General features: G+C 43.7%; 1 protein-coding gene across 2 annotated transcripts in view; it reads right to left on the bottom strand.

The window, feature by feature from the left end:
* MAPRE1 (microtubule associated protein RP/EB family member 1) overlaps positions 1-14,987 on the bottom strand; it is a 28,927-nt gene extending 13,940 nt beyond the window's left edge. The window contains exons 1-2 of one of the 2 annotated variants that reach the window (XM_040638166.1): positions 14,858-14,987; positions 9,382-9,505 (exon numbers count right to left, since the gene is read on the bottom strand). In XM_040638166.1, the coding sequence (XP_040494100.1) occupies positions 9,382-9,502 (121 nt within the window). In that variant the 5' untranslated portion in view covers positions 9,503-9,505; positions 14,858-14,987. Of the gene's footprint in view, positions 1-9,381; positions 9,506-14,303; positions 14,325-14,857 lie in introns of those variants that run through there. The other variant, XM_008703210.2, reaches the window with a different exon arrangement.
* Positions 14,988-17,142: the final 2,155 nt, after the last annotated feature.

Genomic DNA, 17,142 nt, shown 5'->3' with positions numbered 1-17,142 from the left:
CCCCCATGCACTCTCTATAATAAATAAATCTTTAAAATAAATAAATAAAGAAGCAAGATGAACTTTTCCCCAAACCTACTTAACCCACATACAATTTAAAAAGTTGTAAAGTGGACCTATATTGGGGCGCCTGGCTGGCTCAATCAGTAGAGCATGTGACTCTTGATCTTGGTGTCGTGAGTTCAAGCCCCATGTTGGCGGCAGAGTTTACTCACAATAACAACAACTTTAAAAAAAAAAGTGAACCACATGGGGCGCCTGGGTGGCACAGCGGTTAAGCGTCTGCCTTCGGCTCAGGGCGTGATCCCGGCGTTATGGGATCGAGCCCCACATCAGGCTCTTCCACTATGAGCCTGCTTCTTCCTCTCCCACTCCCCCTGCTTGTGTTCCCTCTCTCGCTGGCTGTCTCTATCTCTGTCAAATGAATAAATAAAATCTTAAAAAAAAAATAAAATGAAAAATAAAATAAATTAAAAAAAAGTGAACCACAAAACCCAAAAACTTCATTACCACTTGACATCAGAGTCAATTTCTCAAAATCTATAACAAGACAGGTTTCACCTAAGTTCTAACATACTTGCAATCTGGAAGCCTGTGATGAGGAAAGAAGAAATATTGCTACGAAATGTTAAAACTTAAGAAACAAGCATGACAATAAAATGACCACTACAAAGAAAAATGAACCCCTAGAAGAGAAAGGGAAACAGAAGTGATTCCGTCTGATTTTTTGCAAGGACACAACCTCCTCCCCATTGGCAGGAGTAGGGATTTCCCAAGTATTTCAAAGATCCATCCCCTGACCTAGGTTAAATAAATGTTTTTCTAAGATGTCTGTCTCCCTGAGGTTTTACATCTCTAAATAAACTTAACCTATCAGTTATTAAAAACAAAGTTAAATACAAGAAATTTTTTTGTTCCTCCCCTTATTTTTTTTTATTTTAAAAGCAACTATAGAAAGTTATTACATATATTTCATCCCATTTCTTTCCAATTCCATTCCTTCCCCCACTTGCCCATTCTTTCCCATCACCACCTCCATTTTCTTTGTGCTTAAAATTTCCATGAATGTAATTTCCCTAATGCCTATCAAACTGCACCCTCCTAAGACAGGGTCGGCTTCAACTGTGTACTTAGTGCCCTTGCAGGGCTGATGTGCCAAAGGAAACAGCCAGGGAAGGAGGCAAGAAATCCAGTGACTAAGCAAAAGGTGTTCTGCAGAACGAGACTGCCATCATATGCATATTCAACTTACTTTAAATCAGACCAATCTGGCTCCCTGCCAATTCTGGCATAAACAGTGCCATTATCATTATTTTTGGAAAGAAGATGCAAAGAGCAGAAGCACCTCTGTGACCAAAGTGACATTCTGAGTAGAAAAATAGCATCAAAAAGTGAAAGCCTGGTTTTTCGAGGTGCCCAATTTACTTCCTTCGCCAACAAAAATATACTGAAGGAATTCTATGTACCAGGCACTGAATTAGCAATATTTATATTTTTAAAATAGGGACACAAATAGCTTCCTAAATTCTAGAGGACAATGACCCAGTTTCTTTAACAAACTCATAGCATAAAGAAGGGTAATCTGTTACATTTTATTTATTTTTATTTTTTATTTATTTATTTATTTATTTTTAGGCTCCACACCCAGCACGGAGCCCAACGCAGGGCTTGAACTCTCGATCCTGAGATCAAGACCTGAGCTAAGATCCAGAGTTGGCCGCTTAACCAACTTAGCCACCCAGGCGCCCTTGTTATATTTTAAAAGAGATTTTAAAGTCATAATTTACCAATTGCAATGTTTGGATCCTGATGCATACAAATCAATTCAAAACGTGCACAACTGCACACACACACACACACAATATAATCTATTAAGCATCTATACCCACAGCACTGTGTTATACATGAAAGATATTTTTCTGAAACAGCAAAATCATGTGCATTTACTAAACATACACTATTCTCAAGCCAGCCATTGACTTCCCGCTAAAGTCAACCACAACCACTTAAAAGCAGCAGTCATCTGCTTCTCACAGAAACTTGCTTGGGGAGCCTGGGTGGCTCAGTTGGTTGGGCGTCTGCTTTGGGCTCGGGTCATGATCCTAGGGCCCTGGGATCAAGTCTCGTGGGGGCTCCCTGTTCAGTGGGGAGTCTGCTTCTCCCTCTCCCTCTACCCCTCCCCCGTGCTCATGCTCTCTCTTTCTCAAATAAAATCTTTAAAAAAGAAAAAAAAAACTTGCTTGAAGAATTATCACAGTTCTTTCATTTTAGAGCTAGAAGAATCCTTAGAGCCATTATAAATTTAAAAACGGAGGACAAAAAACTGTGGCCTAAGACCACAGAGGCCAGAGACCAAGCTTAGGACCAGACTCCAGGTATCCTGACTCCCGGTCCACTGCTCTCTTCCACAGTGTTATCAGACATCCTCTTACAACACCCTGTAGCTGAATAAAGAAGCCTTTCCTGGATGGGGGGAAAAGACATACCATGCTGTAACTGGCTGAAACGGAGGGATGATACATAAAGACAAACATTAAGACATCATTAAAAATGGACAAAGCAATCCGACAATTCACAAAAGAAATATAAGTGGTTAATAAACACATGGGGATTCAGCCTAAGGAAGTAATTAAAAAAGAATAGGGCAAAGATTCACTTACAAAACTGGCTAGCGAACTACTCACAGGAGTAAAAAACGAAAGCAACCTTTATGTCCAACAGTAGAAGCAATCAATTAGCACACCAGCTGCCTGAGACAATATTATGCAAGCATTCAAAATACATTTGGGGGGGGGGACTCAAGATTTAATATTAAAAGGAAAATCAAGATACAAAAACATACCTATAAAATGTCTTCATATATATAAAAACAGCCTTTCTAATACATATATATATATATGTATATATGCATAGAAAAAAACACAATGAATCAGGTTAAACCATATGAAATTACTGTTTTGTAGATCAAAAATGACTGAACAGTGGCCATCTCTGGAGGGTGGTAATGAGTGCATTCTATTTTTTAGATATTCAATTATGTACTACACTAAATAATATTTTTATTTTTAACATTTTAAGTAAACTCTACACCCAACATGGGGGTTGAACTCACTAAGAGTCACATCACATGCTCCACTGAGCCAGCTAAGTGCCCCAGTAAATATTACTTTATTATCGGAACACAAAAAAAGAAGGTAAATGTTTAAAGGGAAAAAAAATCTATCAGCTCCTTTTCACAAAAGGGCTGAAAACTCCTGGCCTATAAATGTCCCAACTGGGTACAGAACAGGTTAAAAAGGAGCCTGCCTTCCAGTCTGCCTTAACAACAAAGGTTGGCAACACAAGCAGGTCTCTCTCAGATGGCTGCTGACCCACTGATCTGTGACAGAAGAACGGGCCCACATAATCTGTGGCCTGAGGATGCAGACAGACTTAGGACAGGACCAGCTGTATGTCACTGCGTCAACTATCAAGTCTCACCGGCTGCTGTGGCCTCACCGGTTGCTGTGGCCTCACCCTACCAAGTTCCATGCTGCAAGCAGAGAACACTAAACGAGGCAACCCCCTTTCCAAAACCTCACACTCAAGTGCACTGGCTCTCAACCCCTTCATGTCCAAAGACCCCCGGAGAATTAGATGAAAACCGTAGCCAACACTCAATACAGAAGAGATGCTTCCCTTCCCTATAAGAAGACTCCAGGTGAAAAGCTCCCAAAGTTCTAACAGCACACAGGAAACACACTGACAACTAAATGTAAGCATGTTCAGACTTTAGGGAACAGGCGAGGTCTGAGTCATCTTAAAGGATGAATAAAATTTGGAAACAGGGGGCTATGAGGAGTCATTAATGCAGACATTAAAAATCAGTCTCAAAATATTTTAACATGAGAAAAATAATCATATTTTAATTTTAAAAGCAGGAAACAGGGCGCCTGGGTAGCACAGCGGTTAAGCGCCTGCCTTCGGCTCAGGGCGTGATCCCGGCGTTCTGGGATCGAGTCCCACATCGGGCTCCTCCGCTGGGAGCCTGCTTCTTCCTCTCCCACTCCCCCTGCTTGTGTTCCCTCTCTCGCTGGCTGTCTCTCTATCGAATAAATAAATAAAATCTTTAAAAAAAAATAAAAATAAAAGCAGGAAACAAAACTGTCCAGCATACACGTGTGCTTGTTACTTAATGTAATGGTCTGTAAGAGCAACAAACTGGAAAGAAACCAAATGTCCATTGATAGGGGACTGCTGCAAGGAAATTAGAATCTACATAGCCAAAAAAAAAAAAAAAAAAAAAAGTGGCATCTGATATACTAATATGAAATACCTTCTAGAATATATATAGTATGATTAAACATGCTACCATCTGTGTAAAAAAGGGGAAAAAACACAAAATATGGACAGATGTTTTTGCTTATACATATACACTCTCTCTGGAGCAGCTAGCAGGGTGGCTAGCTGACAGGGTTAAGGAGGAAACTCTTCACTGTTTATCTTTTTCTTTCTTTTGAATTTTAAACCATTTTGAGACCTTCGGTTATTTCAAAATATTCAAAAAATAAGAACTATATATACAGTGTATCTCGATTATGTTTAATAATTATAGCTAAATACTGAAAGTACAGCTACAATAAATGACCTTGGGCAAGCTGTTTAACCTCAATATGCCTCAGTTTCTCCATCTATAAAATGGGGATGATAGTTTTTACCTTCCAGATTATATATGTAAAGCACTTTGGAAAGTGCCTGGCCTATGATAAGTGCTGAATAAATAAAGCCATAATTAGGGGATAAAAATACATCTAAAAGAGAACGACTACCACTAGGCTTGTGACATTACAGCAGATTATAGTTTTCTTCTTAGTATGTTTCATAAGACCTAATAACTTATAATTAGAAAAGTTTGTCTTTTGTTTTGTTTTAATTAAGGCAAAGAAAAACTAGGAGGTACTTGAAGAGTCAGGCAAAAAAGTTGGAAGAGATCCTTCCTTGAGCAGAGGAGTGACTCAATAAAAACGGTCTCTAAGAAAGGCTACAGACTGTGGCGCCAGAGTGGGGGCAGGGGAACCCGGGTTGGGTGGGGTGGGGGGGGGATCTGGAGGGAACATGTGCCTGGTGAGGAGGCCACTGTGGCAACAGTGAACAAACGGAGAGGGGGCTAGATCCAAAACACCCATTAGAAGACATTCAGAACTGGGTGTATTAGTCTCTTTGGAGGCCTGCAACACTGGAAATGAATGGTGGAATCATAGGCCAAATGGAGTGTCTGGAAAAGGGAGCTAACTTGAGGAGAAAACGAAGTGGGGGAGGCCTGGTTACACTCAGAGCAGCATGAGCAAGACTGACAGGCCATTTTAGAGAAACTCAGGGGCCCCTACAACAAGCTGAAAAATAAGGAAATCTAGCATTTGCTGGGTAGTGTCTGCATACCACGAACCTCTCTTACTCTGTGCAGCACAGAACTCTGGAGGCCAGGCTAGAGCGGAGAAGACAAGAAGAGAAGGGGGAGCTGAGAACACTCAGTGAGGGCCACTCCAGATTCAAAGAACCATGTTAGGTCCTTGGAAATATGCAGAAGGCTTGAATATGGAATGGAACTGAGGGAACAGAGGAGTGGTTGACAAAAAGCAACCAGCATCTCCTTTCTGATACAAGCAATCCCTCATCCAAACCATTTTCAGGGATCAGGGTTTTTACCTTGATGACTATCTTTCCAAAATACTTGATAAATAGCTCCCCAAAACAGGGAGACTATGGAATGGAAATGCATCTTGAAACAACCTACCAACTGTGACTGAAAGTTACCCTCCCCTTACCTCACAAGAGCCCAGCAAAGGCTTATTTCACTGTTAGGGTGGGTGGGGTGGGGCGGGATGGGGTGGGGTCACAATGCTGACAAAACTCAGCCATTTCATAGGCAACCAGCACATTAACAGTGTAGGACCTCAGAGCTTTGCTCTCTCAAGAGGAAAACCTATTTCTACCCTTCAAGGCTTGGGTTTCATAGAAAATTCTAGCCAGCCTGATCCTCTGCTCATCAGAGATAAGACTGGGAGGGACCAGGCACCAGTGTTAAAGGCTACTAGGATGCTGCTTAGGCCTCAGAAAATGCAAGGGTCTAAGGAACCTTACTTTCTCTAGGACTCCAATCCCCTGGCAGCAGGCCTTCTCCAGGGACACAGTGTCTGCAGCTCATCCTGTTTGGTCTCATACTGAAAACTGAGACCTGGTTTTCTAAACATCAATGTGAAACACGATACAACCGTCTACATACTTGGAGAGAAGTCATATACAACTCTGAGAGGAAAACTAGCTATGAATGAATAAAAGTTTGCTTACAAATCACAGTTAAGGGTCCTGCACTTAGCACTTTCTGCTGCGGAAAAGCACTTACTTTATCCAGGATGAGAAAATGGCAGGCAGCTTGCAAAGCTGAAATTCTTCACAGGGATTTTTAATAAGACAATATCATTGTAATTAATTATATGTAATTTACATTTGTTTAACTCTCTTCCAAATGCTTCTTTTAAAAAGATATAATATGAAAAAAAAAAAAAAAGATAGCACGTATGCAGCAGAAAGAGTGTAAGTTCTGTGGTCACAAAGATCTGGGTTCCAAAGCAGGCTCTGTAACCCATAAGCCGTGCCCACGGGCAGTCTCTTCATCCGTAAGATGAGCATATGCACACTCCCTTGAGGGATCTACACGTCCAGAGTCTGGCACAGAATCAGTATCTGAGAGCTATTTTTACAGGTAGGCCTAGTCCTACTACTCCAGTTCACAAATGAGGAACTAGAACATTAAGGGACTCGTCCAAAATCACATGACTTGCAGACTGAAGCCTCTTCATACCCAGTCCTGACTACCCACAACAGCTCCCTGTCTGAATGAGATAAATCTGGAGCCCATAATGTACCACTTATCTACACATTAAAAGCTATCTAGGGATACCCGGGTGGCTCAGTCGGTTAGCATCCAACTCTTGATTTTGGCTCAAGTCATGATCTCAGTATTGTGAGATGGAGCCTAGCAAGGAGTCTGCTTGAAATTCTCTCTCCCTCTCTCTGCTTGAGATTCTCTCTCTCCCTCTCTCTGCTCCTCCCCCACCCAAGCCCACACGCTCTCTCCCTCTCTCTAAAAATAAATACATCTTTTAAAAAAGAGAGATCCGATTTTCCAATTAAGTGAAATATATTTCAGAGTATTTTAAGGAAAGAGGTAAATTTTAGGGAGAAACTGTTGGTGAAAAAGCTGGCTCCAATGAAAACTGGGATGACCTCATCCCCACATTAGTCACAAATCATGGGGCAAACAAGTGCTTTAAGAGCCTCAAACAAATGAGGATGTGGTGATGGGACTGAGGAAACAAAACAGAAACTGGGGGGGAGGCAGTACAGATCTAAAGCTAACAACCTGTGCCTACAACTAACCTGTCCCTGCTACAACTAAAGTAACTAGTGAGAAACTAGCATGACTCACGAGCACCATCTTTTCACTATACAACTTTGCATGGAGCCTCCCCCTGACCATCTGCAAAATGGAAATTAAACCTCAGAGGATATAACAAGATGAGCAAATGAAACTAAGAGCAAGACTAGGATCCAGCTATGATATAAGAAAGTACAGAAGCTGAATTCATTTTATTTAAAAAATCATATAAATGAAAGCAGTAATTTTATTTTTTTATTTATTAATTTGAGAGAGAGAGAGCACGTGCGCTTGAGCATGCATGAGCAGGGGGAGGGGCAGAAGGAGACAAAGAGACATTCTCAAGCAGACGCCCCCCTGAGTTCGGAGCCTGACACAGGGCTTGTTCCCATGACCCTGAGATCCTGACATGAAACAAAATCACGAGTCAGACACACAACCAACTGAGCCACCCGGGCACCCCAAAAGCAATAATTTTAAACCAATCTAAATGGGGCTGCCTGGCTGACTCAATCGGTGGAGCATGCACTCTTGATCTCAGGGTTGCAAGTTTGAGCCCCATGCTGGATATAGAGATCAATTAAAAATAAAATCACAAATCATTCATAAATAAATAAATCCAAATGGCACCAGTAAAGGAAAAGTGTGGAGAGCAAGTAGGGCACGGGGATTGAATAATATAGCTCTTGATTTGAACAAAGGTTCAAGTCTCAATTCTGTTCTTTGTCGTATAAGCCCAGGACTTGTTACTCAGTTTCTCTAAGTCCATTTCCTCATTTGTAAACTGGGGTTAATAAACATCTCTACTTCATGGGAGGTATAGTGAGAATTGCATGAAGAGATATTGGAAAAGCATTTACATGACCCTGGCATGTTAAGTGTTTAGCTAAATGGCCATTGTTGTTACAACCAGGAATAATTCTAATTCTCTCCCACAAATAGGGTAAGAACTGAAGTAGCAGCAAGATGTACATCTCATTCCTCTGGCATATTCTTAACACCACCTCTATCTGTGGTAGACCCAGTCTGGTAATTCCAACACAATCCTTATCATGTGAGGAGAATCGGGAAGTCAGCAGAACCCCCAAAGGTGAGACAGGAAGTCTTTAGAGGAAGTAGAAACCAATAACATCTTCACAAAAAATAATTACCAAGAACCTAGAGTCCATACCCTTTGATCGAGTTAATTCCATTTCTAGAAATCACTATGGAAAAATCAGAAACCACCTAAATGTTCCCAAATCAGGAAGATATTAAACAACTCCAGCATATCCACAGAAATAGCACACAGCCATTAAAAATAAGTTATTTTTATGATAATGAATGACACTCAAGAATATCCACAATACAGTTAACTGAGAAAAGCTGGGATATACACAAATACATATGCGCACAGAAAAGTGAAAGAAAACATCCCAACAGCGGCTTTCCCTGAATAATGGAACTATCAGCATTTTTTATTTTCTTCTTTCTAGTTTTTTAAATGTCAATTAGTGTACACAGAAAAACAAACAAACAAACCATGTTTCTATTCTTGTTCTAAATCATTACTTCTCTGTAAAATCCTTATTAAATAACAGTTCGATAAAATTGTGGCTGGAATGGCATTTGCCTGACTTTGCTACTTGGGAATAAGATATGCCACTGATAAAGCTATTATTAAACTAGAACAGTTACAATTGTCATCTTCAAAGAAAACATTTCAAATCTGGATGCACAAGGGTGCAGATGGAGAAGCTGGGCTAAGCGGCAGGCCTCGGAAAGTAAAGATGGTGGCACAGAAGCACATCCACTCTCAGCATCGTTCCTTCCAGAAATGGAACTGGGGTGGGGCTGAAAGGAATAAACAGGGCAGCCCTGACACACAACCTAAACCCGTGGCCTCTGCAGTCAGATACAGGCCTGTACATTCCTGAAGGACCTGAAGGCTTTACTGGAAAAATGGTCTACTGGATTTCTCTTACCTGAGCACAACTGTTCGATCTTCGTCAGACTCAGCTGCAGAGACTCATTGATCCAGGCCAGCATGTCATGTCGACTTAGGTTATCACTGGTGACTGATGTTGAATATACGTTTACTGCCATCTTCTACAATACGTGAGGAAAAGAGAAGGGCTTACGTTATTAGGCATGCAAGGGAGAGCAAGCATTTCCTGAAGAGTCAGTCACCCAGAGCAGATCCGTAGTAGACTCAATTTTCAAGCCTCGCCTTCTTGCCCAAGAGGCCAAATCAGACACTAGGATTCCAGTCAGGAACTTGGACTGCCACACATAAGCATAACCCTAAATGAACTGTCCAACCACCGCCAGCCTAAAAGTTAGGCCCCATTCTAATGTGATTAGTATTAAATTTTAAGGAACCAGAGACACTAAGTAAAGAGATGATTAAATGCTCTATGAAGGGGACGCCTGGGTGGCTCAGTCAGTTAGGCGTCTGTCTTCAGCTCAGGTCATGATCCCAGAGTCCTGGGATGAAGGCCCACATTGGGCTCCTTGCTCAGCAGAGAGTCTGCTGCTCCCTCTGCCCTACCCCCTGCTCATGCTCTCTCACTCTCTCTCATAAATAAAATCTTTAAAAATATAAATGCTCTATGAAGGAGGCTGATGCACAAACAACGTTCTCTGTTCAGAAAACTTATCCATTAATGTCAAAATGTTCACAGCAGTTTCCTTCAGATGGTGGGCCTTTATTAATTCCTTTTTATAGTTAACTTTTTCCAACTTTTCTTTAAAGACTATACCCACTTTTTATAATCAAAATAGTAAATAAACTTTTCAAGAACCTACTACAAACATGGTGGGAAATGACCTTACAGTGAAGGGTCCTTGGTACTAATACTCTCCTGAAGCACCTGGGGACAGGAAGACATCTGAGGAGCTTCACAGATACTTGTCATTTACCCTGACAACTTCCTGCAAGGCTCACCTCATTCTCCTCATTTTACAGATGAGGAAAGAGAGGCTCAACTCAGAAGCCCCAGGAACGGGCAGCCAAACCTGCGCAGCCCTGCCAGCCACATTCTTTCCCTGCCACTAGAAAATGGTGCCCTTCATTGTTCTGCTAGGCTTTCAAATTCAAAACAACAAACACACAGAAACACAGTAACTTAAAATGCTGTTAAATATGGATGCCATCACCATCCTCATTCAGTCAACAAATGTTTACCAAGCACCCTTCTAGGGCCAAGGAAACGGATAAGCAAGAGAGCCAAGTTGCCAGTCCACAGATGGTTCATGTTCTAGTAGTGGAAGTCTGACACGGACCAAATACACAAACAAATGTCATCTCCTGTAGACCATTTAGGAAATGGAAGTGGTGGGGAATGTGGTCAGGGAAAGTCTCTCTGAGTTGGCGTTTGAGCTTGACAATCAGAAGGTAGCAGCCACATGGAGATGTGAAAGGTGGCTGTAACCCAACAGGCAAGAGGGAGAACAGGAACAGAAGTGGGAAAAGAAGTAACGAGGCCAGATCATATTAGGACTCAGCAGGCCATGGTAAGGAGTTTCGATTTTATTCTGTAATTGTTAAGGAATCCACTGGGATTTAAACAGGGTAGAATCACACCCTCCTTTAAGTTTGTGAAGGGGTTCAGGACACCCCCCCCCCGAATGTGCCACTTTGGCAAGTGGATCATTTTGAACTGAAGGCACTTGAGACCCTGCTGAGCTGAAAAACTTCTGTCCCTCCTGCAACCACAGAGAAGAATCTAAACTGGGGGTCTTTCCCAGAATAAGGGGCTGTATTAGCAGAGAGAAACTGAGTGACCCATCCATATGGTAGGGCAAACACCTAATCGCCAAACACCTGCTCTTATCACCCTCTGAAATGCATTCCTTTCCTCTGAAATCCCAGACCCCTTACCTGCTTCTCCTGAGAGTAACATATAGACCTCATTTTGCCTGTCTTTGGCATCCCCATCTATGCGGATTCCCCATACATACACCTATTAATTTTTATTTTTTCCTGTTCATCTGTCTCATGTCAATTTGATTCTCAGTCCAGCTAGAAGAATCTTGGAGCGGAGAGGAATTCTTGCTCCCCAACATATGAAAAAGATCACCCCAACTGCTGGTAGACTGCTGGTTCCCCGACAGTGGGAAAGGAAAACTCAAGCAAGGAGGGAAGGGCAGGTTGATCCAGACCTAATGAAATTCCTGGTCAATTATCATGAGGACACACAACTAAGTATAAATCACCAGATTTCATAGTGACCTTGACACCTATAATTTCCCTCATTTCCTGAGACACCAATATTAGCAATGGGGGGTAATAAAAACTCAGAGCAAACCTGGAACCATCATGAGAGCCCATGCTCTCTTGTGACACTTCCTTCCATCCACCTAGTGCCTAGTATATGAGTTGGTCTTCCCACACTAGTCTGCTGCAAGCCTCATGAGTCATAGAGCTACAGAATGTGAGGGCTGGAAGAGACAGAGATCTACCCAACCAATCCCCCTTTTATAAGTGGGCTGACAGAGCTGGCAGGATAAATAACTTATCAGGTCTGTGCCCTCGTATCCCACATTTGCCCATCCTCCACAGCACTTGGCACAGTGCCTTGCACACAGTGAGCACTCGTTAAATGCTATTTGTTTTCAGGTTGGCAGGACAGTGTCAAATACAGAAAACTGTAGCTATATAAACTTTTTTCAGAAAGTAAACCATCAACACTCTTACATTTTAAAACTCAGATGATAAAACCATTTTATACAAGAAGCCAACACAATTTAGTTCCTGACTCCACGGGGAAATTAATTCCTGTTCCCACAGCACTTCATTCAAACCTCTACGATAGGCATTATCACAATGGATTGTCATTATCTCTCATTTCTGAATCATTCCCAGACCAGATTTGCGCCAGGAAGCAATTTGCTCTATGAAAAGACCTGAGGATTTCAAGCCAAGATGATCTGTGTTTGAGTGTGAGGCTATCACTCTTTTGCTGTATGACCCTGGGCAAGTTACTTAACTTCAATACACCTCAGTTATCTTATGAGTTAATTCCACCTATCTAAAAATCATGAGGTGAGGTTTAAATGAGATAAAGTACATAAAATACTTGGCATGGTATCTGACACATAACAGGTGTTAAACAAACAAGATCCAGGGCAGGGGAGACCTAGTCCCACTCATCCTCCTACCTCCAGTGCCAAACACTGTAAGCCAGCTCAATCGTCTCCTTCCTTTCTTCTCTGGGTATTTGACCTACCATCATCTCCCATCCGGATCCACTGCAGCAGCCTTCAAATTAGTCTCACTGCTTTAATCTGTTCTTACATAGCAACCACAACAAATTTTCTGAATCACAAATCAGATCAAGTGTCTCCCCTATTTAAAATCTCTGAATGAATGAATAAATGAAATGCATATTGTGTGCAACATACTATTACCAGGTACCAAGGAGAGACACATCTAAACAAAAAACACAGTCCCAGGCTAAGCACTTGTAATCTATTTTGGTGACATTCATACATACACTGGGTACTGTATGGGTCATGCTACCATAAAATGTAAGCAGCTGGTTGAGCCACGTGTGTCTCCTGACCACACCCCAGCTCAGAAAACGTTAATGGCCTTTCATCATCTTATAATTTAAAACTCTTTCATTAGCAGTACATTAATACCTGGCCCCATGTGCTCCGCAAACTCTGCAGCACTAAATACATTGGGTTAGGCACCCTGTGGATATGCAATAAACATCCACTGACTCACAATTAATTGGCTCTTCCAGGCAGTCAAAACAGAGTCTAGTTCTCAGGGCTACGGCTACAGCTACAGCTAGCTACAGCTTACTCTTCCTCCATAAGGATTCCATTGCTTGGCCTCAATGGAAAACCCCATGACCACTGTGCAAGCCTCACCTTTAAAAGGCTCCGTGATCCAGGTTTCAACTGCCTTGAAAAAGCTCTTACCTCCCCAGGCTCTCCTCAACAGTTCTCCTAGCATGTTCTCAAACCCATTCTGATTGGATGCTGGCTGAGGGGCACCCTATTACTTTCAAGGCACCATATCGAGCCCTACGGAAAGAAAGGGAGGGAGACACCACCAGAAAACAGCCATGTGACCCTGAGTAAACACCTCACCTTTCTGGATCACAAATGGCTCACCTGTAAAAGATGAACAACATATTCTGCACAAGGTGATGGTGAGGATTAAATGAGAATCTAAGTGAAAACACTTCGTGAAAAACACATCATGTCTTAAGCTTCTCCTTGTGCCAGAAACTGTTCTAGGCACTTTGACACACCAGCACCAAGGGCACATTGGAATGAAACACACTAGCTCTCAGGGAGGCAGCATAATATAGAGGTTAAAAGCCTGGACTCATGTTCACTGATGTGGTTTCAGCCAACTGCTGGACAGCATAAAGAAAATCGCCTGACCTCTCAGAGTCTCAGTCCCTCATTTGTAAAATGAAGATAGGATCTCTTAGCGATAGTGTGATATTAAATGATAGAGTGCCACATCAAGTACCTAACACAATGCCTGCCACATAACAAGTGCCCAATCAGCAAAGAGCTGCTGTTATTATCTTACAGCTCCACAACAGGGAAGTGAATGCCACACCTGGTGTACCTTCCCTTCAGTGGGCCTCAGGATCCTCATCCTCAAAATGGGGAAGAAGCCAAACTCTGTCCTGAAGCACCTCAGGGCAGTTGTGAAGCAGGGACTGGAAAAGCACTGTTCATATCACCCTGTTATATTGTCTTCATAGTAATTATATGAAATTATCTTGTCCATGTATTCATTTTCTTAGTTCCTATCTGTCTCCCCACCACAATGCAGACGCCCGGAGAGCAGGCCTTTGCTCAGCACAGCGCCCAGCATTTAGGCGCTCATCAAATACCCAGAGAAGAAAGGAAGGAGACCATTGAGCTGGCTTACTTTCTGCCACGTGCTGTGATAAGAGCTTTCCGCAGACAGTCTTATCGTCGTCCCCGTTTTACAGATGCGGAAACTGAGGCCGAGAGGTTCAAGCACTTGCCCAAGGTCGCACAGCAGGGAATGGAACCCAGGTCTGAATTCAAAACCGAACTCTTCACCATCAGGCGACACCGCCTCCTACAGTGGGAGTCCCCAGAGCTCCCAGCAGGACTCACTTCAACCACACACACCCCCTACTAGGGCCCAACTAACCCGGAACCTCTCATTACCGCTGTCGGAGTCCCACACCTAGGCCGCGGCCCAGAAGCCCCCACGCCGCCGAGAGGCAGCCCCCACTTCCGGCCCGAGGCCCCGCCCCTGGCAGAACTGAGCGCGCGCCCCCAGCCCAGCCCGCGCGCGCCGGGTCACGGCCCCGCCCTTCCCCCACCCGCCCCGCTGGGCACCGCTGTGGGGAACGGCCCAGGCACCGCCCGCAGACCCCGCGGGCGCCTGTCCGGCCCGAGGCCCACCCGGCCGTCCCCCGGCCGCCGCCCCGTGCCCACTAGCCGGCTCACCGGCTCTCGGCGGGACCGCGTCCGCTGCCTGTGCCCGGCTTCGGTTCCGTCTTCGTCTCGTTCAAACCGCCCGACCCCGCCCGCCCGCCCGCGCGATGACCTCACACGCACCCCCCCGTTACGCGCCGACGTATAGGCTCGTCATTGCGCGCCGGCTCCTTTTATAGAGAGGGACTCAGCCGCGCGCCGGAGGCGGGGCCTGGTCAGTGATCGACGGCTGAGGCCCCCAAGGGGCGGGACGCCGGCCGCCGAGGCGCTCAATCACGTGGTCTGACGAAGCCAATGAGATCCCACCTGAGGCCGAGTGCGACTCCGCCTAGAAGGCGGGATCCAGTTACAAATTCTGCACTACAGGAGCCAGAAGAATTGGTTTTCCAATGAATTTCTAGCAAAATGGGTTATTTGATAATAAAGATACTTGATAGGCGCCTTGAGGAAGAACTTAAAAGTAACCTCAGAGACACGTTCTGTGACCACTTTTGTAATGACCCTGTAATCTCATCATCCGTTTATTTTCCTCTTAGTACCTGTGAAATGATCTTGTTTATGCCTTAATTGTCTGCCTTTCCTTAAGTTCCACAGAAGCAAGGATCTTCTCAGTCTTGTGTCCCCGTGCTTGACTTGCTGAAAAAATGAATTAAACCCACTTTACAGAAAAGGAAGCTGAGGCTCGAGAGGTCAATTGACTTGCCCAGCATCACAGAAGCTGAAGCTGGGTTTTTGTCTAGGTATTACTTATTCATGTGCTCCACAAATATTTTCCCTGATCAACCAGGTCCTAAGGGATTTGATAGTGAGCAAAAACCAGACATAGGCTCTCAGCGTTTACGTGTGTGAGTGTGTGTGTGTTTTAAGTAAGCTCTATGCCCAACGTCAGCCTCACCACCCGAGATCAGAAGTCACATGCTCTATCAACAGCCATCCAAGTGCCCCTAGCCTCTGAGCTTTTAAAATTTTCCAGTCTAACAGGTGTCTGGCTGGCTCAATGGATACGACCTGCAACTCTTGATCTTGGGGTTGTAAGTTCAAGCCCCATGTTGAGTGTAGAGATTACTTTAAAATCTTAAAAAATAATAAATTAAAAATAAATAAATAAAAGTTTCCTGTCTAGGAGGAGCGGCAGAGAACAAGACCAAGGGCTCAAATCACTGTTTAATTACCAACCAGACTTAGTGCTAGGCAGGAGCCATGTGGGGCAGGGGTAACAGCCCAACGTTGAATGAAGTAGGGTCCTGGAAGCCTCCTTCTGGGTGAAGTCTTACCCAATTAGTTGCCAAAGTCCCTGGGAGCTGGGGCGGGAGCATTTCAATATTTTAACCACCAGAACCTCTAGTTGTGTCTCCTGAAGGCAGCGCTCCAAGAGTACATCACAAGGAGCCCTGACCTCACCTGAGCAGTGTGGGAAGGCTTCCCAGAGATGATATTTGCCCTAAAAGATGAAATGTTAACCTAGCAAAAGACTTGGGAGTAGGAGGGGCGCCTGGGTAGTGCAGTCGTTAAGCGTCTGCCTTCGGCTCAGGGCATGATCCCCGCGTTCTGGGATCAAGACCCACATCAGGCTCCTCTGCTGGAAGCCTGCTTCTTTCTCTCCGACTCCCCCTGTTTGTGTTCCCTCTCTCGCTGGCTGTCTGTCAAATAAATAAATAAATAAAATCTCTAAAAAAAAAAAAAAGATTTGGAGTAGGAAACGGCAAACAGAGTATACAGCAAAGAGCTCAGTAGCCAAATGATTACAGCAATAATGGTAATATTAGCATCATAGGGAATTGATTGGAAGCCTGGAAAAAAACATTCACAAGTGCTGTGGGGCCATGTGAATTACCCCCATTTTGTACACAAGGACATGAAGTTTTCAACAGGCTAAGTGAATTTCATAAGTAACAAAGCAAGCAAGTCTGGGTTCAAATTCTGACCCTGTTAAGAGCGTCACGTGAGATGTGTGTAAAGTTCTCCCACTCCTAGCACATAGTAGGTGCTCAGTAAATGTTAGTGGTTTCTGAATCCCTTTTGATTAATGTCAATATTTCATTAATGTCAATTAGCGTCAGCATTACCTAAAGGCTACTTTGGTTGGGGGAGGGCATTAGTGTGGGGGTGAGACAAGAAAGCCAAGTCAAGAAAAGCCTCCAGTGCCAGACTAGAGTTTGGACCTGATTCTGGGAACACAAGACATCACCTAAGTTTTCTGAGCAAGATCCTCCAAAATAAAACTCATTTCCCTCCCAGGATCTACTCCCAAAGAGATGGGAAAGGGGCGCGTGATCTACTTTTCTTCCTCAGGAGGC

This window comes from Ursus maritimus, unplaced genomic scaffold (assembly GCF_017311325.1).
Source record: "Ursus maritimus isolate PB19 unplaced genomic scaffold, ASM1731132v1 scaffold_22, whole genome shotgun sequence".
Lineage (NCBI taxonomy): Eukaryota > Metazoa > Chordata > Mammalia > Carnivora > Ursidae > Ursus > Ursus maritimus.
This window is presented reverse-complemented; position numbering and strand designations above follow the sequence as displayed.